Consider the following 20,786-nt stretch of genomic DNA (forward strand, 5'->3'; position numbering starts at 1 on the left):
AGGACATTAGTGAAGCAGATGGGTTTTTACAACAATCAATGATAGTTTCATGGACACCATCACTGAGACCAGATTTCAATTGCAGATTTTGAATATCATCATGAGGTTAGAAGCCTGGTCAATATGCTCAGGTTCTGAAGGTGAAATCCACAATCTAGAGATCCTGAAATCAGTGTTGTCACTGTAACCAAGCTGCTACTGAAATGTTTAAGGAGCTAAGGTGACATTTTGCATCTACAGTTTGACCATAACATTGGTTAATACCGTTACTGTTAAACTTCCAGATAAAATCACAAACAGCAACTTCAAGCAGAAGGAGCAGAATAAACGAACTGGAGAGAAACACGAGAGCCCACAGGCGAGTACCACATAGAGCAGGTTCACACACCCGGGGACAGGGTGGGTTGCCGCGTCTGGGGGTGGGGCGGGTTCACACACCCAAGGCTCACCGGGAATGATCAGAATAAGGAAACCGTCCAGAAAACTACCAACAGGAATCTTCAGCTGAACACATCACTCATTCTTAAAGGGACCAAAGGGGTCCTGACACTGTGAAGTTAAAGGGGCAGAAACAGCTTCAGCCTTCTCTCTGTTACCTTTCTGATAGTTAAAGGCTGGTAGGAGTGAGGTATATTTAAAAGGACAGTGTGTGGGAAGCACACATCAATAAAACTGGGAATTCTTGGACATACGCTGCAGGTCGTTCTTTTTCTGGGAATCAACCTGTTGTATTATTGTCCCAGCAGTTAACAGTCTCCTGTGAACTCCTCCAGCTTCTAGTTTAATGCAGATTTTAACCCAATAAATTTCAGCATGTTTCGATTCAGCGACTCGGGACTGACACACAAACACGTTGAACCATTTTAGACTTATTAAGAACCATTTTCCGTCTGGAAACTTAAACCTGCTGTTTCACTTTCAGTCAGGAACAGATCACAATTTTACACCAACCTTTCATTTGGCAGCACGTTTCCAGCATTCACCGTTGTTCTTCCTGACTCTAAACCCAGTTGTAAAAGAGCCTTCTGTTCTGTGTCTAGGAGCTCTGAACCATGGAAGAGAGCAGCTGAGACACATTTCTTACACACCTCAGGATTCACCCACATGGGGATTGTGCAGTCAGTGAAGAAAGATGAGAAAAACCAAAGTGTTGTTTGGGGGTCCCTCACTGTGAACCTAATGGACTGTGTCCAGGCTGAAGTTTTGTTCCTACTGTAAGATCCTCCCCCAGATTGTCCTTTCTGACTCCAGTCAGGCGATGTTAAACACTCAAGTGGGGAAAAACAAAAATCTACAAACAAAGCTGATTTATGTCACATTTATTCAGAATATTGAACCTCATCAACAGGTCAGGACAGTCAGAATGAACATGGTTCAGTCCTGGTATGATTAACAGCATCAACAGGAGTAGAATCCAAACCTTGCAGTCGCTTGTGAACCCACTGGTGTGTTCGCAGGTGTGATGACTGAGTGAATGCCTTTCCGCAGGCATTACAGGCGAACGGCCTCTCCCCACTGTGAACTCGCTGGTGTTACAGCAGATAGGATGAATGAGAAAATCTCTTCCCACACACAGAGCAGGTAAATGGCCTCTCCCCACTGTGAATGCTCTGGTGTGTCAGCAGGTTGGATAACTGAGTGAATCCCTTCCCACACACAGAGCAGGTGAACGGCCTCTCTCCAGTGTGTATTCGTTGGTGATTCAATAGGTTGGATGACCGAGTGAATCCCTTCCCACACACGGAGCAAGTGAATGGTCTCTCCTCAGTGTGAACCTGTTGGTGTGTCAGAAGGTTAGATGAACGGGTGAATCCCTTCCCACAGTCAGAGCAGGTGAACGGTCTATCCCCCGTGTGAAGTTGCTGGTGTATCAGAAGGTTGGATGAATTAATGAATCCCTTCCCACAGTCAGAGCAGGTGAACGGCCTCTCCCCAGTGTGAATTCGCTGGTGATTCAGTAGGGCAGACGGACGGCTGAATCCCTTCCCACAGTTGGTACAGGTGAATGGCCTCTCTCCAGTGTGAGTATATTGATGTGTTAGCAGATCCTTTTTGCTTTTAAAGCTCTTGTCACAGTCAGAACAATTAAAAAATTTGTTATCAGAGTGAACAAGTTGATGTGTTAGAAGGTGGGATGACTGAATGAATCCCTTCCCACACACGGAGCAGGTGAACGGCCTCTCCCCAGTGTGAATACGTTGATGTATCAGCAGATCTTTTCTGCATTTAAAACTCTTCTCACAGTTAGAACATGTAAACGGTCTCTTATCAGTGTGAACAAGTTGGTGTGTCACAATGTGGGATGACCGAGTGAAGTCCTTCCCACACACAGGGCAGGTGAATGGCCTCTCCTCAGTGTGAACTCGCTGGTGTGTCCGAAGGTTGTACAAATGGGTGAATCCCTTCCCACAGATAGAGCAGGTGAACGGTCTCTCCCCAGTATGACTGCGCCGATGAACTTCCAGTTGGGATGGGAAACTGAATCCCTTCCCACAGTCCATACATTTCCATGGTTTCTCCATGGTGTGGGGGTCCTTGTCTCTCTCCAGGTTGGACGCTTAGCTGAAGCCTTGTCCACACACAACACGTGAACAGTTTCTCCCCACTGTGAATGGTGCGATATTTTTGCAGACTGTGTAACTGCTTAAAGTTTTTTCCAAAGTCAATTCACTGGAACACTCTTACTCGGGTGTGTGTGTGTGGAGGCTTTTCCAGTCACACCGATGTTTGAAATCCTTTCCCAAAGACAGAATAGACAAACATTTCTCCTTCCACATTCAAAAGTTGATGATACTCAGGTCCTGATGAATTCAGTGCCTCTGACAGATCTTGATGTGATGTTTGCTTTGCGTTTTCTGTCTGCCAGTCACCGCCGTTTAATACCCTGTAAAACGAGTTTACAAAAGTCATCACTATAAATCCAGGACTGAAATTCAGAACAGAGTTTCTATGGAACATTTATTCCTCTCTTGTTCCCCCAAAGCTGTAAATCCCCGTCCCACACACTCTCCCTCCTCCCTGGGCTGAAATCCAAACCCATCTCACCATCTCCACCATTTCTTTCCTCCACTCCCAGTTTTCTCCCTCCCTCTCCTCTGCCTGGGTTCAGTTCTCCAGCTCCTGTGTCTCTGATTCAGGGTCTCAGGCGGGACCCCAGCTGCCGTCGGGCGGGACACAGGAGGGGGGACCCTCCCGGGTGTGTCTTACCCGGACCCTGAGTCCGTCCCCCCAGTTTCTGAGCCCCCGGGCGGCCCGCGGTCTCCCCGCAGTTTCTGAACCTCCCGCTCCGGAGCCTCTTCCCCTGAAGCCGGCTCTGTCACCGGGAAGAAGCCCCGGAGCTGCAAACACGGGTCATGGAGGCTGTGATCCGGGATTGCGGCCTACACCGGGTGTTTCTGGATCCTCCCCACCCCGGCTCCCAGAACCGCTCCTCCCTCCGCCTCAGCGAATCTCACCCGCGTCTCCCGCACTCCCAGGGCTCTGAGCAAACTGACACTGCGCATGCTCCAGGTATCATCAGAATTGCGCCTGCGCGTTGGGCTCCTGCACTGTGACTAGGGCACTTTCACACACGCAGGAGATTGTGGGTATCGGCAGTGCCATTGAAACACAAAATAGAGAACGAAAACAATTTTCTGATACCCAATTGTGAACAAATAAAAAGAAAAATCACACGCAAATCCTAGTAAATGGGTGCTCTGCCATGTTCCATTTCTAGAAGTGATTTAAACACATTTCAAGCCAGCTCAAACGTGTTAAGGGCAAGTCATGTTCAACTAACTTGCTGTAAATTCTTTACAAATGCCCATTCCCTTTCCTTCTGCTGTATAATGGAAGTTCCGTGCATTGGTGTTTCTTTATCATTTGGTTCTGATCTTTATTGATTGGTCTACGGTCAAAGTTTCAATCCCATAACCACAAAGTAATCACAAAAAAAATATTTTCCACTCACAATTACCCAGCACCCCAGCAGCTGGGATTCTGCATTGCGACTGGAGGAGCTCCTGCCCACAGATTCTGCCTCCGACAAAGGTTGTTCTTATAGTGGCTGTCCCTGTGATTGATTTTTTGCGGGTTTTTCTGGGATAAAATTGCCCATTGCCCCCGTACAGTTGGAACCCTGGTTCTGAAATACTGTCCGTATGATTTTAAGGCTTCCTGGAATAATGCACCGATGGAAATCTGCAATAATCCATGGTCCCATCTGAGTTGCAGATTTTAATGTGATTGTCCAATCTAGAAAAAATATCATTTCACCCCTTTAAACCTGATTCAGCTGATCCCCTCCACACATACTGCAAAAGATTATCTTTGAGATCAGCTGTTCCTTTATAGTCTGTAAGAAATACAAAAAATTCTGGAAAAATTCAGCAGGTCTGACAGCATCTGTGGAAAGAAACACAGAGTTAATGTTTCGAGTCCGTATGACTCTTCTTCAGAGTCTGTGTTATTCTGAATTATGACATTCTCCTGAACCTTTTTTTTGTAAAAATATACTTTATTCATAAAATATCTTCAATCACATTCCAAACCATTTCAAAAACAAAATTACAAGGGTACAATCCAGGTTAAACTTTTACAAAATGTATCACCAGGTGCATCAGTACAAACAATATTACAATCATTTACAGCCTTTCATTTTGATCTGTACAGGCCGAGGGGCTCTAAACAGTTCCCAGTCTCTCGGTGCGCTGTGGTAGAAAGGTCTTATACAGCGACCCTTCCCCATTGCGCCTTTGCGGCAGCTGCCCCAAGCTTTAGTGTGTCCCTCAGCACGTAGTCCTGGACTTTGGATTGTGCCAGTCCGCAACAATCGGTCGGGGACAACTCTTTGTGCTGGAAGACCAACAAGTTTCGGGCAGACCAAAGCGCCTCTTTCACCGAGTTGATGATCCTCCAGCTGCAGTCGATGTTTGTCTCGGTGTGTGTCCCTGGGAACAGCCCGTAGAGCACAGAGTCCTGTGTCACAGAACTGCTCGGGATGAACCTCGACAGCAACCACTGCATCTCTCTCCAGACTTTCTTTGCAAAGGCACAATCCACAAGGAGGTGAACAACGGTCTCTTCCCCACCACAGCCACCTCGAGGGCAACGTGCAGAGGGGGTGAGCCTCCTGGCGTGTAGGAAGGATCTGACGGGGAGGGCCTTTCTCACCACCAGCCAAGCTACGTCTTGGTGCTTGTTGGAAAGTTCTGGCGATGAGGCATTCTGCCAAATGACTTTGACAGTCTGCTCGGGGAACCATCCCACAGGGTCCACCCTCTCCTTTTCCCTCAGGGCCTCTAGGACGTTACGTGCTGACCACTGCCTGATGGACTTGTGGTCAAAGGTGTTTTTCTGCATAAATTTTTCCACCAGGGACAGGTGGTACGGCACGGTCCAACTACTTGGAGCGTTCCGCGGCAGCGTGGCCAGACCCATCCTTCGCAACACTCCTAGCAGGTCTGGGCCGATCAAGTCCCACAGAGCCGAATACAACTCCGCCGGCAAGCCGTCGCTTCCGGGAGTTTTACTCTTCTCGAAGGACTCGAGGGCCTTAGTCAGTTCGTCAGGAGTTAGCGGTTTGTCTAGGCTCTCCCGCGTACTGTGGTCTAAGACCTCCGTGATAGAGGACAGGAAGGACTGGGAGGCCGTGCTGTCCGTGGGCTTCACGTCATACAGTCCGGCATAAAAGGATTTGCTGATCCTCAGAATGTCGGACCGTGATGACTTTACTGAGCCGTCTTCTTCCTTCAGGCTGCTGATCACAGAGCGCTCTCTGTGTACCTTTTGGAAGAAGAAACGTGAGCACGTCTCATCCTGCTCCACGGAGCGGACCCTGGAACGGAAGATGATCTTGGAGGCCTCCGAGGCAAAGTGCGAGGCTTGCTGGCCCTTCACCTCTTGGAGCTCCTCCTTGACATCGACCCCCATCGACTGCAGCCGGAGCAGATTCTGCATCTTTTTCTGGAGTCGGGACATTTCCCTCTGTTCCTTTCTAGCTTTCTGGGTGCCTTTGCGGATGAAAAACCTCTTGATGCTTCCCTTGATCACTTCCCACCAGTGCGTCAGGGACTCAAAGAGGGGTTTCACGGTTCTCCAACCTTTGTAATCCCTCTTGAGCTCCTCAATGTTCTCTGGGGTCAGCAGTTGCACATTTAGCTTCCATGCCCCCCTGCCCACCCTCAGGTCCTTCTCCAAGTGGCAGTCCGCCAGTAGGAGGCAGTGGTCAGAGAAGAACACCGGCTTGACCTCGGTGGATCTGACTGTGAATGCACGGGACACAAACAGGAAGTCTATCCTGGAACGAATGGACCCGTCTGGCCGCGACCAGGTGTATCTACGCTGCGCTCCGTCTGCAGGGTTGCTGAAGACGTCGTGCAGCTTGGCATCCTTAACTGTTTCCATCAGGGATCTGGACGTAGCGTCCAATCTGCTTCCGGCCCTGCCGGATCGTCCAGCCGCATCGATGATGCAGTTGAAGTCCCCGCCCAGAATGACCGGCCTGGAGGTCGCCAGCAGCAGTGGGAGCTGCTGAAAAACCTCCAGCCGCTCAGCCCCTTGTGCCGGGCCATACACGTTAATTAACCGGAGTGGAGCGTTCTTGTACATTACGTCTGCTACCAGGAGTCGCCCGCCCACCACCTCCTTGACCTCGGAGACGGTGAAGTTGCCTCCCCGCAGCAGAATACCCAGGCCGGAGGAACGAGAGTCGTTTCCGCCCGACCAGATCGATGGCCCGTGGGACCACCATCGTGACCATTGCCTGTAGGAGCTGAGGTGCGGTATCGCACACTCCTGCAGAAACAACAGGTCAGCTTTGACCTTGGCTAGGTAGTCCAAGGTCGCAACACATCGCGTAGTAGATTTAATGCTACGCACATTTATGGATACAATCTTTAAACCCATTTTAAAGCATTTATTCTCCTACCAAACCCACTGTCTCTGAGAGTCCCAGACCTTTAGTCTGCTCCTTCATACCCGTAGTGAGCTCAAATTCCTTCACTTTGGATGGGCTGAGGTAGATCTCCTTGGCCGTGTTCTGCTCCAGTGGCATCTGGAGGTTCACGTAGAGAGCGGGTTTTGAGATGACCTTTGCTGGAGAAGCTTCTCCAAAACTCACCCCCTCTGGGGTGTTGCTGTTCCCGGCTTCCTGGAGCTGGGGTGCGATGATTGCCTCACTGCTCCCAGATTCCAGGGGCTGTGGTGCACTGGCCTCCTCAGGTTGCAGGCAAAGTTGGGGTGCGCTGGTCTCCTTGTTGTCTCCAATTTTCTGGAGCTCGGGTGTCTCGTCCTCCAACGCCCTGGAGCTTTGCCGCCTCTTCTGTCGGTGCCGCTCTGGCACTTCATCATCCGAAGAGCTGCTGCCCTTGTCATCCGTGTCGGATGGGAGACGCCTCTTGCCGCTTCTCTGGGAAACGCCTTTGCTTCTTCTTCGCTCCCTCTTACTTTTCTTCTTCTTCACCGTCCGCCACTCCCCCTGCTGCTTTTCCACTGCTGCCTCCTCCTCCATTGATTCGCTGTCCTGAGGACTGGGAGGTTCAGGGGGTAGTGCTGTTGATTGGCTCTCTGTTGCCTCGATCTCTTTCTCCACCTTGTCTCTCTCTGTGTCCTCCTTTGTCCCGTTGAGCTCCCTGGGGGCCTTGGTGGTTGGAGTGACACGAAACATTTCTTCTGCTTCCCCCTGGTCGGCTTTGGCTGCCTGTGCGTAAGTACGGCAGCGTTTGGGGCAGGTCCTGTAGAGGTGACTTGCCTCGCCACACAGGTTGCAGCACTTGGCCTGTTTGCAGTCTTTTGTCTGGTGCCCTTCCTGTTTGCAGATCTTGCAGAGGGAGGCGCTGCAGTTGGCCGCCACATGACCAGCCTTGCCGCATGAGCGACAATGCTTGGGTTGCCCAGCGTAGACCAGGTAGCCCCGGTTTCCCCCGATAGCGAAACTGGAGGGAGGGTGGAAAATGGCTCCCTTACCATCGGTCTTTAGCGTGACCTTAAACAGGTGTTTGCCTGTCCAGATCCCCAAGTCGTCTCGAATCTCGGTGCCGCTCCCCACCTTATCGAAGTACCTGGTGAGGAAGGTGACCACGTCGGCGACAGGGACGAAGGGGTTGTACACATGCACCATCACCTCACGTTCCCGTTGCAACGGCAGAGAAAAGTGCGGCTCCGCCGTCAGGATCTTCATCTCCGGCAGGTCTCTCTTCTCCTCGAACACCCTCAGGAGCCGGACGCAGTCTGCCACCCGCTTGAACGTCACGTCAAAATAACCACCTTTGCGGGAGTCATGCAGGGTGAAGATCTCCGGAGCTTGGAAGGCGCACGCCTTCAACAGGATCCTCCTGGTGAAGAAGCCCCGATCCATAGGTGATCCTCCTTCGCTGTGGTTCACCGTGACTCGGACGGTGATAGGTAACCCACGGTATGGATTTGGATTGCGATTGGTTATCGCCCTTCCATCCCGACCTTGCCTTGGCAGGACCATGGTGTCGCCCCTGCAACACTTGATCTTAGCCAAAAGGCCGAGAAGCGTCCTGAACCTTTTTTTTTTTTTTTTTTTTGTAAAAATATACTTTATTCATAAAAATCTTCAATCACATTCAAAACCATTTCAAAAACAACATTACAAGGGTACAATCCAGGTTAAACTTTTACAAAATGTATCACCAGGTGCATCAGTACAAACAATATTACAGTCATTTACAGCCTTTCATTTTGATCTGTACAGCCCGAGGGGCTCTAAACAGTTCCCAGTCTCTCGGTGCGCTGTGGTAGAAAGGTCTTAGACAGCGACCCTTCCCCATTGCGCCTTTGCGGCAGCTGCCCCAAGCTTTAGTGCGTCCCTCAGCACGTAGTCCTGGACTTTGGATTGTGCCAGTCCGCAACAATCGGTCGGGGACAACTCTTTGTGCTGGAAGACCAACAAGTTTCGGGCAGACCAAAGCGCGTCTTTCACCGAGTTGATGATCCTCCAGCTGCAGTTGATGTTTGTCTCGGTGTGTGTCCCTGGGAACAGCCCGTAGAGCACAGAGTCCTGTGTCACAGAACTGCTCGGGATGAACCTCGACAGCAACCACTGCATCTCTCTCCAGACTTTCTTTGCAAAGGCACAATCCACAAGGAGGTGAACAACGGTCTCTTCCCCACCACAGCCACCTCGAGGGCATCGTGCAGAGGGGGTGAGACTCCTGGCGTGTAGGAAGGATCTGACGGGGAGGGCCTTTCTCACCACCAGCCAAGCTACGTCTTGGTGCTTGTTGGAAAGTTCTGGCGATGAGGCATTCTGCCAAATGACTTTGACAGTCTGCTCGGGGAACCATCCCACAGGGTCCACCCTCTCCTTATCCCTCAGGGCCTCTAGGACGTTACGTGCTGACCACTGCCTGATGGACTTGTGGTCAAAGGTGTTTTTCTGCATAAATTTTTCCACCAGGGACAGGTGGTACGGCACGGTCCAACTACTTGGAGCGTTCCGCGGCAGCGTGGCCAGACCCATCCTTCGCAACACCGGGGACAGGTAGAACCTCGGCACGTAGTGACACTTGGTGTTTGCGTACTGAGGGTCTACGCACCGCTTGATGCAGCCGCACACAAAGGTGGCCATCAGTATGAGGGCGATGTTGGGCACGTTTTTTCCCCCTTTATCTAGAGGCTTGTACATCGCGTCCCTGCGGACACGATCCATTTTCGACCTCCAGATAAAGCGGAAGATGGCTCGAGTGATCGCCATCGCGCAGGAGTGTGGAATGGGCCAGACCTGCGCCACGTACAGCAACAGCGAGAGTACCTCACACCTGATGACCAGGTTCTTACCCGCAATGGAGAGGGAGCGTCGCTCCCACATGCCCAGTTTCCTTTTCACCATAGCCACTCGCTCCTTCCAGTTTCTAACGCATGCCCCGGTCCCTCCGAACCATATCCCCAGCACCTTCAGGCCGTCAGCCCTGACAGTGAAGGGGACAAAGGATCGGTCAGCCCAGTTCCCAAAGAACATGGCCTCGCTCTTCCCACGATTTACCTTGGCTCCCGAGGCCAGTTCGAACTGGTCGCAGACGTGCATCAGTCTGCGCACCGACAGCGGATCCGAGCAGAAGACGGCGACGTCGTCCATGTACAGGGAGGCTTTTACCTGAGTGCCTCCACTGCCTGGGATCGTCACTCCTCTTATGCCCGGATCCTTCCTGATGGACTCGGCAAAGGGTTCTATGCAGCACACGAAAAGGACAGGCGAGAGAGGGCAGCCCTGCCTGACTCCAGATTTGATCGGAAAGCTATCTGTTTCCCACCCATTGATTGAGACTGCGCTACTGATGTTAGTGTAGAGCAGTTGGATCCAATTTCGAATTCCCTCCCCAAAGCCCATTTTGGAGAGCACATCCCCCATGTAGGTGTGCGATATTCTGTCAAAGGCCTTCTCCTGATCCAAGCTGATGAGGCAGGTATCCACACCCCTGTCCTGTACATAGGCAATCGTATCCCTGAGCAGCGCCAGGCTGTCAGAGATCTTCCTGCCTGGCACAGAGCAGGTCTGGTCAGGGTGAATCACCAATTCCAGAGCGGATTTGACCCGGTTGGCGATGACCTTGGACAGAATCTTATAGTCCATATTCAACAGTGAAATGGGTCGCCAATTTCTAATTTCCTCCCTTTCCCCCTTGTGCTTGTAGATGAGGGTGATGATGCCTTTCCTCATGGATTCTGACATGCTGCCGGCCAGGAGCATACTCTCGTACACTTCTAGCAGGTCTGGGCCGATCAAGTCCCACAGAGCCGAATACAACTCCGCCGGCAGGCCGTCGCTTCCGGGGGTTTTACTCTTCTCGAAGGACTCGAGGGCCTTAGTCAGTTCGTCAGGAGTTAGCGGTTTGTCTAGGCTCTCCCGCGTACTGTGGTCTAGGACCTCCGTGATAGAGGACAGGAAGGACTGGGAGGCCGTGCTGTCCGTGGGCTTCACGTCATACAGTCCGGCATAAAAGGATTTGCTGATCCTCAGAATGTCGGACCGTGATGACTTTACTGAGCCGTCTTCTTCCTTCAGGCTGCTGATCACAGAGCGCTCTCTGTGTACCTTTTGGAAGAAGAAACGTGAGCACGTCTCATCCTGCTCCACGGAGCGGACTCTGGAACGGAAGATGATCTTGGAGGCCTCCGAGGCAAAGTGCGAGGCTTGCTGGCCCTTCACCTCTTGGAGCTCCTCCTTGACATCCACCCCCATCGACCGCAGCCGGAGCAGATTCTGCATCTTTTCCTGGAGTCGGGACATTTCCCTCTGTTCCTTTCTAGCTTTCTGGGTGCCTTTGCGGATGAAAAACCTCTTGATGCTTCCCTTGATCACTTCCCACCAGTGTGTCAGGGACTCAAAGAGGGGTTTCACGGTTCTCCAACCTTTGTAATCCCTCTTGAGCTCCTCAATGTTCTCTGGGGTCAGCAGTTGCACATTTAGCTTCCATGCCCCCCTGCCCACCCTCAGGTCTTCCTCCAAGTGGCAGTCCGCCAGTAGGAGGCAGTGGTCAGAGAAGAACACCGGCTTGACCTCGGTGGATCTGACTGTGAATGCACGGGACACAAACAGGAAGTCTATCCTGGAACGAATGGACCCGTCTGGCCGCGACCAGGTGTATCTACGCTGCGCTCCGTCTGCAGGGTTGCTGAAGACGTCGTGCAGCTTGGCATCCTTAACTGTTTCCATCAGGGATCTGGACGTAGCGTCCAATCTGCTTCCGGCCCTGCCGGATCGTCCAGCCGCATCGATGATGCAGTTGAAGTCCCCGCCCAGAATGACCGGCCTGGAGGTCGCCAGCAGCAGTGGGAGCTGCTGAAAAACCTCCAGCCGCTCAGCCCCTTGTGCCGGGCCGTACACGTTAATTAACCGGAGTGGAGCGTTCTTGTACATTACGTCTGCTACCAGGAGTCGCCCGCCCACCACCTCCTTGACCTCGGAGACGGTGAAGTTGCCTCCCCGCAGCAGAATACCCAGGCCGGAGGAACGAGAGTCGTTTCCGCCCGACCAGATCGATGGCCCGTGGGACCACCATCGTGACCATTGCCTGTAGGAGCTGAGGTGCGGTATCGCACACTCCTGCAGAAACAACAGGTCAGCTTTGACCTTGGCAAGGTAGTCCAAGGTCGCAACACATCGCGTAGTAGATTTAATGCTACGCACATTTATGGATACAATCTTTAAACCCATATTAAAGCATTTATTCTCCTACCAAACCCACTGTCTCTGAGAGTCCCAGACCTTTAGTCTGCTCCTTCATACCCGTAGTGAGCTCAAATTCCTTCACTTTGGATGGGCTGAGGTAGATCTCCTTGGCCGTGTTCTGCTCCAGTGGCATCTGGAGGTTCACGTAGTGAGCGGATTTTGAGATGACCTTTGCTGGAGAAGCTTCTCCAAAACTCACCCCCTCTGGGGGGTTGCTGTTCCCGGCTTCCTGGAGCTGGGGTGCGATGATTGCCTCACTGCTCCCAGATTCCAGGGGCTGTGGTGCACTGGCCTCCTCAGGTTGCAGGCAAAGTTGGGGTGCGTTGGTCTCCTTGTTGTCTCCAATTTTCTGGAGCTCGGGTGTCTCGTCCTCCAACGCCCTGGAGCTTTGCCGCCTCTTCTGTCGGTGCCGCTCTGGCACTTCCTCATCCGAAGAGCTGCTGCCCTTGTCATCCGTGTCGGATGGGAGACGCCTCTTGCCGCTTCTCTGGGAAACGCCTTTGCTTCTTCTTCGCTCCCTCTTACTTTTCTTGTTCTTCACCGTCCGCCACTCCCCCTGCTGCTTTTCCACTGCTGCCTCCTCCTCCATTGATTCGCTGTCCTGAGGACTGGAAGGTTCAGGGGGTGGTGCTGTTGATTGGCTCTCTGTTGCCTCAATCTCTTTCTCCACCTTGTCTCTCTCTGTGTCCTCCTTTGTCCCGTTGAGCTCCCTGGGGGCCTTGGTGGTTGGAGTGACACGGAACATTTCTTCTGCTTCCCCGTGGTCGGCTTTGGCTGCCTGTGCGTAAGTACGGCAGCGTTTGGGGCAGGTCCTGTAGAGGTGACTTGCCTCGCCACACAGGTTGCAGCACTTGGCCTGTTTGCAGTCTTTTGTCTGGTGCCCTTCCTGTTTGCAGATCTTGCAGAGGGAGGCGCTGCAGTTGGCCGCCACATGACCAGCCTTGCCGCATGAGCGGCAATGCTTGGGTTGCCCAGCGTAGACCAGGTAGCCACGGTTTCCCCCGATTGCGAAACTGGAAGGAGGGTGGAAAATGGCTCCCTTACCATCGGTCTTTAGCGTGACCTTAAACAGGCGTTTGCCTGTCCAGATCCCCAAGTCGTCTCGAATCTCAGTGCCGCTCCCCACCTTATCGAAGTACCTGGTGAGGAAGGTGACCACGTCGGCGACAGGGACGAAGGGGTTGTACACATGCACCATCACCTCACGTTCCCGTTGCAACGGCAGAGAAAAGTGCGGCTCCGCCGTCAGGATCTTCATCTCCGGCAGGTCTCTCTTCTCCTCGAACACCCTCAGGAGCCGGACGCAGTCTGCCACTTGCTTGAACGTGACGTCAAAATAACCACCTTTGCGGGAGTCGTGCAGGGTGAAGATCTCCGTAGCTTGGAAGCCGCACGCCTTCAACAGGATCCTCCTGGTGAAGAAGCCCCGATCCATAGGTGATCCTCCTTCGTCGCTGTGGTTCACCGTGACTCGGACGGTGATAGGTAACCCACGGTATGAATTCGGATTGCGATTGGTTTTCGCCCTTCCATCCCGACCTTGCCATGGCAGGACCATGGTGTCGCCCCTGCAACACTACACTTGATCTTAGCCAAGAGGCCGAGAAGCGAGAAGCGTCCTGAACCTGTCCTAACCCTTCTGCCAGTTCACTTATTGGAAGCAGGGACTCTCCTTGTTTTAATGTTAACAATCCATGTCTCCCCAGTTATTCATTTAAGTCAGCCCATGAATTGTTTGAGCATTGTTTCATCATGTTCCCACATTTCATTAACAAATGTTGAAACGTATGCTTCACACCCACAGGGTTTCATCTGTTTAAAGCCACAAACAGAAAGGTCCAGTTTTCTCCTGGAGGTTGAGACAAATCAGCTTTCAAAATGATGCAGGGTTTCAGCCAATGAGGGACATCCGGATTCAGCCCCGCCCCTCATTCACTCCGATTGGTTGGAGGATCACACGCTCACGATCGGACCTCCAGCTCCGTCCCCTCTTCCTAATGGTCCGGAGTTTCCGTCAATCCACCGGGCACGGTGATCTGGAGCATGCGCAGTGTGTGTAATGACGGTGGATGGAGGCTTGTTTGTCGGATCCACAGGAGGTAAGATAAAAAGCGGAGTGGAGGGAAAAATAGAGCCGGTGGGTGGACGGGGAGGGTTTGTAAGCACTCGATGCGGCTCTGAACCCAAAATAAGAAACTATCTGTGGAGCGAAGGCTGCGGGATCGCGTCTCCAGCAAAAGGCCCGGGTTAACGACCGCCATCTTGAGCGGGATTAAAGTGCAGCAGGGCGCATGCGTGGTCATCCCTGTCAGCAGGAGGAGAGAATGTTGTGAATTTCTATCTTGGACTGACGGGGATGGATTTTGGAAACTCCTTTTACAAGGGATTGGAAGGGGAGGATTTACGCACAGCAAACTCAAAGCAAAGATCACATTAAGATCTGACTCGAGTCACTCGATTCATCAGGACCTGGATATTATCGGTCTTTGAGTTTAAGCATTGAGTTCCAGGTCATTAACACTCAATGTGTGAAATTTCTCCCTCACATTCCCCCTGTAGATCTTACCCTAAATCTTAAATCTGTGTCTGTGATACTTTTATGATTAGCTAATACCTTATGTTTTTTTCATTCATTCATAGGATGTGGGCTTTGTTGGATGGGCCAGCATTTATTGCCCATCCCTAGTTTCCTTTGAGGAGGTGGTGGTGAGCTGGCCCTTCTAGGTGGTGGAGGTTCAGGGTTTTGAGTTTCTGTCAAAATTCTGGTTGAGTTGTAATCCCTCTTTTTCAACCGTTCCCTCTCCCACCCCAACCCTTCTCTCTCTTCCTGTCTTCTCCCATCTAGGCCTGTGCCTTGTGTAGGCCCAGACTGGGTGGCAGATTCCCTTCCCTGAAGGACATGTGAACCAGTTGGGTTTTTATGACAATCCAGCAGTTTTCATGGTCACTTTTCCCTGGTGCCGGCCCCACAAATTACCAGATTCATTCAGCTCAATTTCACAACCTGTTTTTGTGGGTTCACTCTCACTCCCTTTTCTCTGTTTTAAATCAATTTCACAGGGTATTAGAAGGGGAGGATTTGCAGTTGGGAAACTGAAACCAAACATCACATCAGGATCTGACAGAGTTGCCCAGTTTATCGTCACCCAGATATCATCGGAAGTTGAACATGGAAGGAAAAAGCACCGTTCACAGTGGGGAGAAACCGTACACGTGTTCTGTGTGTGGACGAGGCTTCAACCGATCATCTAATCTGTTGAAACATAAATGCAGTCACAACAGGGAGAAACTGTGGAAATGTGGGGACTGTGGGAAGGGATTTAATTACCCATCAGAGCTGGAAAATCATCAACGAATTCACACTGGGGAGAGGCCATTCACCTGCCCTGAGTGTAGGAAGGGATTTACTTGTTCGTCCAGCCTTCTGAAACATCGGCGAGTTCACACTGGGGAGAGGCCGTTCACCTGCTCCGAGTGTGGGAAGGGATTTGCTCGCTCATCCACCCTGCTGACACACCAGCGAGTTCACACTGATGAGAGACCTTTCAAATGCCCAGACTGCGGGAAGTGCTTTAAAAGTCCCCGGGAACTGACTGCCCATCAACGTGTTCACACTGATGAGAGGCCATTCAGGTGCTCGCACTGTGGGACTGGGTTCAAGACATTATTTAACCTCACTGTACACCAGCGAATTCACACTGGGGAGAGCCCATTCACCTGCTCCAAGTGTGGGAAGGGATTTGCTAACGCATCCACCCTGCAGAATCACCAGAGTGTTCACACTGACGAGAGACCTTTCAAATGTCCAGACTGTGGGAAGTGCTTTAAAAGTTCCGGGGACCTGATGATCCATCAACGTGTTCACACCGATGAGAGACCGTTCAGGTGCTCTCACTGCGGGACTGGGTTCAGACAATCATCTCAACTCATTGTACACCAGCGAATTCACAATGGGGAGAGACCATTCACCTGCTCAGAGTGTGGGATGGGATTCACGCGCTTATCCATCCTGTTGACACACCAGCGCACGCACACAGGGGAGAGGCCATTCACCTGCTCTGAGTGTGGGAAGGGATTCACAACCACATCCTCCCTGCTGAGACACCGGCGAGTTCACACTGGGGAGAGGCCATTCAGCTGCCCCGAGTGTGGGAGGGGATTCACAACCACATCCTCCCTGCTGAGACACCAGCGAGTTCACACTGGGGAGAGGCCATTCAGCTGCCCCGAGTGTGGGAGGGGATTCATAACCTCATCCAAACTGCTGAAACATCAGCAAGTTCACAAGTGATTGGGTTTTTCTGTTCATCACATCCAGGACTGAACTGTGTCCATTTGGTCTGTTTCTGCTGATGTTAATAAACTCCAGTCCAATTAATATTCTGGATAAAGTCAAATAAATCAGCTTTGTGTTAAACTTGCACTGTGTTGAGTCTTTTTAATATCTCTAACACAAATTAGTTCCTTTTGAAATGCTCTCCCTCTCTTCTGTCTCCTTCATCCACACCTCGAACAACAAGTGTGAGGAGCTCATGGAGCTTCTTTGTCACTAAGATTGAGACAATCCAATCAGCTGCTTCCCTCCTTCCACTGGCCCACCGGGTCAAACTCTTTCTAAAGCTCCCCCCTGCCCCTTGCCCTGAACCTGTGTTTTTCTCCAGTTTCGCCCCTCTCTCCCCTCTTGCCCTCTCAGAGCTCATCTTGTCAATGAGACCTGCCTTCTGCTGCCTTGACACTATTCTCACGAAACTGCTGACCATCCATTTTCTCCATGTTAGCTGATAATGTTAATGGTTCTTTCTCTTATCTGTCCCTCTTGCCTTAAAATCCACCACCATCACCCTCCTGAGAAGAAACAAACCTTTATCCCACCATCTTTACAACCTACCACCCCATCTCCAAACTCCCTTTTCTCTACAAAGTCCTTGAACTTGGTGTCCCCCAAGGATCTATCCTTGGCCCCTGCTATTTCTCATCTACCCGCTGCCACTAGGCAACATCATCCAAAAGCACGTGTTAGTTTTCACATGTACACTGACAACGCCCAGCTCTACCTCACCACCATCCCTCTCCATTCCTCCACTGTTACTAAATTATCAAACTGCTTATCCGACACCAAGTACTGTATGAGCAGAAATTTTCTCCAATCAAAATTTGGGAAGACCAAAGCTATTGTCTTCAGTCACCACTTTGAATTGTCAAGGAACTATCAGATTTTTTTCTGATATTATTGTGGGATTTTGTAAAGCAAGCTTATGGTTCTGTGTGTGTGGCTAATTTAATTAACTAAAGACAATTAGACTGCAAGTTTTAAATTATCAAAGGAGTGAGGTGTAAAAGAAGCATTTGAAATGGGGATGAGTGAGCTGGAATGAGGTCTCAGTGGATAAGGTGTGAAGGTAATTTACATGTTTAGATAAAGAAGGAGTTGTTTGATTTTCAAAGGGATGGTGTAATGTCTACAACTGACAAGATAAGTCAGGCAAAGTGATTGCATTTGTTTTTCCCAAAAGCGCTGGCCATAATAACAACATGAAAGATTTTTGTATTCTGGGAAAAGTAACTTCGAAAGACAAAGAAAACAATGGGATTTACAAATCAAAAGGTATAAAATATATTTAAAGAAGGATTGAAGGTTGTGTGGGGTATGGCCATGTGAGATCTTGAAAGGTGCAACGTGTGAAACAGACTTGTGGGGGTGGGGGGTGGGGGGGGGGGGGTGTGGTGGGGGGGTGGGGGAAGCCTCTAGCTACCCTCCAGACGTTTGCTGTTCCAGTAACCAAGGTTGTGTTAAAGGCCTTTGGAATTTCACTGTCGAGTGGGTGCTTGTGGTAATAGTATTGAATGTCTTTATAAATTGGGAATCTATTTGGGCTGTTGCCTTAAAGGAAGTGTGTAGTTGGTAGTCTGGTTAAGTATGAATTTTGCGAAATGCTATTAGATTAAGTAACTGTGTAACCGTGATTTTGTGTGTGTGTGTGTTTAAGTTTTTTCTTCTTTTGTTAATAAATACTTTAAATTAATCTTTAAAATCTCTGAAGGTGGCCGTGAACTCATTACTTCTGACTTCAGTGCACAAGCCTCCTTGTAATAAATGCAAATAGAAAAATCATTGTGATAGTTTGGCCAAGTCTCCCTTGTGGATTTGATCAGCCTGGAAAATTCTGTTCCATAACGGCCGTGTGCATCCCTCTCCCTGGGAACTGTCTGAGGCTCAACCACACTGTTCACAGTCCTGGTGTCAGATTTAACCCCAAGATAAGTTTCTGACCACATATCCACACCATCACTAACACCAGATATTTCAATCTCCATAATGTCGCCTGTCTCCACCCCACCCCAGCTCACATGGGACACTTGCCTTTATTAACCGAGGCACAGAATATAAAAGCAGGGAGGTTATGTTGGAGCTGTATAAAATGCGAGTTAGGCCACAGCTGGAGTGCTGTGTGCAATTCTGGTCACCAAACTATAGGAAGGATGTGATTGCACTGGAGAGGGTGCAGAGGAGATTCACCAGGATGTTGCCTGGGCTGGAGCGTTTCAGCTATGAAGAGAGACTGGATAGGCGAGGGTTGTTTTCCTTGGAGCAGCGAAGGCTGAGGGGGGACCTGATAGGGGTGTACAAAATTATGAGGGGCATAGATCGGGTAGATAGGAAGAAACATTTTCCATTAGCGGTGGTGTCAAAAACCAGGGGGCATAAATTGAAAATAAAGGGCAGGGGGTTTAGAGGGGATTTAAGGAACCAACAAGATCCCACAAGCAATCTGATAATGAGCAGATAATCTGTATTTGTGATGTTGATTTGAGTGTGGAAGGGGATGTGTAAAGAGCTGGTCATTGTATAGAGATGTGAACCAAGGAAATGGTACCTGTGTGTAATAGTGACACAGCCTTGTGCTCACACTCAGAACAATACACAGATGTCGTTGTGGTTATGGTTTGAACAGGGCCAGATGACGAATGTGGTGAACAAGTTAAATATAAATATCTCTAGTGTAGCTGCAGCTTCTTAGATCAGAGCTGGGGAGAAGAGAGCTCCGAATCCACTGCATTATCTTCCCATGGAGAGGTTGTGCAGTCAGTAGTTTAGTGGGAATAGTGTCAATGGAGCAGGAGGTGTGTCTCATGGACAAGATGAGAGGGCATGAGGGGAGGTGGGAGAGAAACTAGAGGAAGATGTGAGTTCAGAGCTCAGTATAAGGGGAACTTTAGGGGAGGTTTGGCCCAGTAGGTTAGGGGAAGAGAGGGAAACAACAGAGGCAGCTGGTTGGATTGTCTCAATTTTAGTGACAAAGAAGACCATGAGCTGCCCCTCCATGAGCATTTGTTGGGGGTGAGGATGGAGGAGACAGGGGAGAGGGAGAGCAATTCAAAAGGAGCTAACACGTTAGAGATATTAAAATGACTCAACATATTGTGTAATTTAAAACAAAGCTGATTTATTTAACTTTTATCCAGAATATTAATCCCTATAACTGGGCTGGAGTTCATTTACATCAGCAGAAATAAACTAGGAACGTAGTTCAGTTCTAAGTGTGATTAACAGCAAAATTCAAGCACTAAGTTTTTTTACTTATTCGTTCATGGGATGTGGGTGTTGCTGGTGTCACTGGCTGGGCCAGCATTTATTGCGCATCCCTAATTTCCCTTGAGAAGGTGCTGGTGAGCTGCCTTCTTGAATCACTGCAGTCCATGTGGGATAGGTACACCCACAGTGCTGTTAGGAAAGGGGTTCCTGGATTTTCTTCTAGTGACAGTGAAGGAACGGCGATATAGTTCCAAGTCAGGATGGCGTGGGGCTTGGTGGGAAACATGAAGATGGTGGCGTTCTCATGCATCTTTGTGAACTCGCTGGTGTCTCAGCAGGGTGGATGAGTGAGCAAATCCCTTCTGACATACGGTGCATGTGAATGGCCTCTCCCCAGTGTGAACTCGCTGGTGCTCCAGCTGGTTGGATAATGTAGTGAATCCCTTTCCACACAAGGAGCAGGTGAACGGCCTCTCACCAGCATGAATGCGCTGGTGTGTCAGCAGGTTGGCTAACTGAGTGAATCCCTTCCCACACTCGGAGCAGGTGAATGGCCTCTCTCCAGTGTGAACTCGCTGGTGTACAGTGAGGTCAGATAATTGCCTGAACCCAGTATGGCACCGAGAGCACCTGAATGGCCTCTCATCAGTGTGAATACGTTGATGGCGCATCAGTTCACCAGAACTTTTATAGCACTTCCCACAGTCTGGGCATTTAAAAGGTTTCTCGTCAGAGTGAACTCGCTGGTGAGCCAACAGGTTACATGACAGAGTGAATCCCTTCCCACACTCGGAGCAGGTGAATGGCTTCTCCCCGGTGTGACTGCGCCGATGAGATTCCAGCTGAACTGGAAAATTGAATCCTTTCCCACAGTCCTCACATTTACAGGCTTTCTCCTCAGTGTGACTGCGCTTGTGTCTCGACAGGTCAGATGATCGGTTGAAGCCTCGTCCACACACAGAACACGTGTATGGTTTCTCCCAACTGTGAATGGTGTTTTTTCCTTCCATGTTCAAAATCCGACAATATTCAGGTTACGATAAATTCTGCAACTCTGTTAGATCCTGAAGTGAT

At 50.4% G+C, this 20,786-nt stretch overlaps 2 protein-coding genes across 2 annotated transcripts; one reads left to right on the forward strand and one right to left on the reverse strand.

Annotated features, from left to right (window-relative positions):
• Nucleotides 1–1,290: 1,290 nt before the first annotated feature.
• Nucleotides 1,291–20,722, reverse strand: LOC144674394 (uncharacterized). Its single transcript, XM_078535790.1, is given in 2 exon segments — nucleotides 1,291–2,522; nucleotides 20,021–20,722. Coding segments are annotated over 2 exon segments (1,866 nt in total). The 3' UTR covers nucleotides 1,291–1,358.
• On the forward strand, nucleotides 14,222–16,599 carry LOC144674388 (uncharacterized). Its single transcript, XM_078535785.1, has 2 exons — nucleotides 14,222–14,277; nucleotides 15,239–16,599. Exon 2 carries the CDS (start codon nucleotides 15,348–15,350, stop codon nucleotides 16,467–16,469), a length of 1,122 nt encoding a protein of 373 aa, XP_078391911.1. The 5' UTR covers nucleotides 14,222–14,277; nucleotides 15,239–15,347; the 3' UTR covers nucleotides 16,470–16,599.
• Nucleotides 20,723–20,786: the final 64 nt, after the last annotated feature.

This window comes from Cetorhinus maximus, unplaced genomic scaffold (assembly GCF_964194155.1).
Source record: "Cetorhinus maximus unplaced genomic scaffold, sCetMax3.hap1.1 HAP1_SCAFFOLD_650, whole genome shotgun sequence".
NCBI classification, from domain to species: Eukaryota; Metazoa; Chordata; class Chondrichthyes; order Lamniformes; family Cetorhinidae; genus Cetorhinus; species Cetorhinus maximus.

Coding starts and splice junctions, on each gene's coding strand:
- LOC144674388 (XM_078535785.1), top strand. CDS start 15,348: ATGGAAGGAAAAAGCACCGTTCACAGTGGGGAGAAACCGTACACGTGT.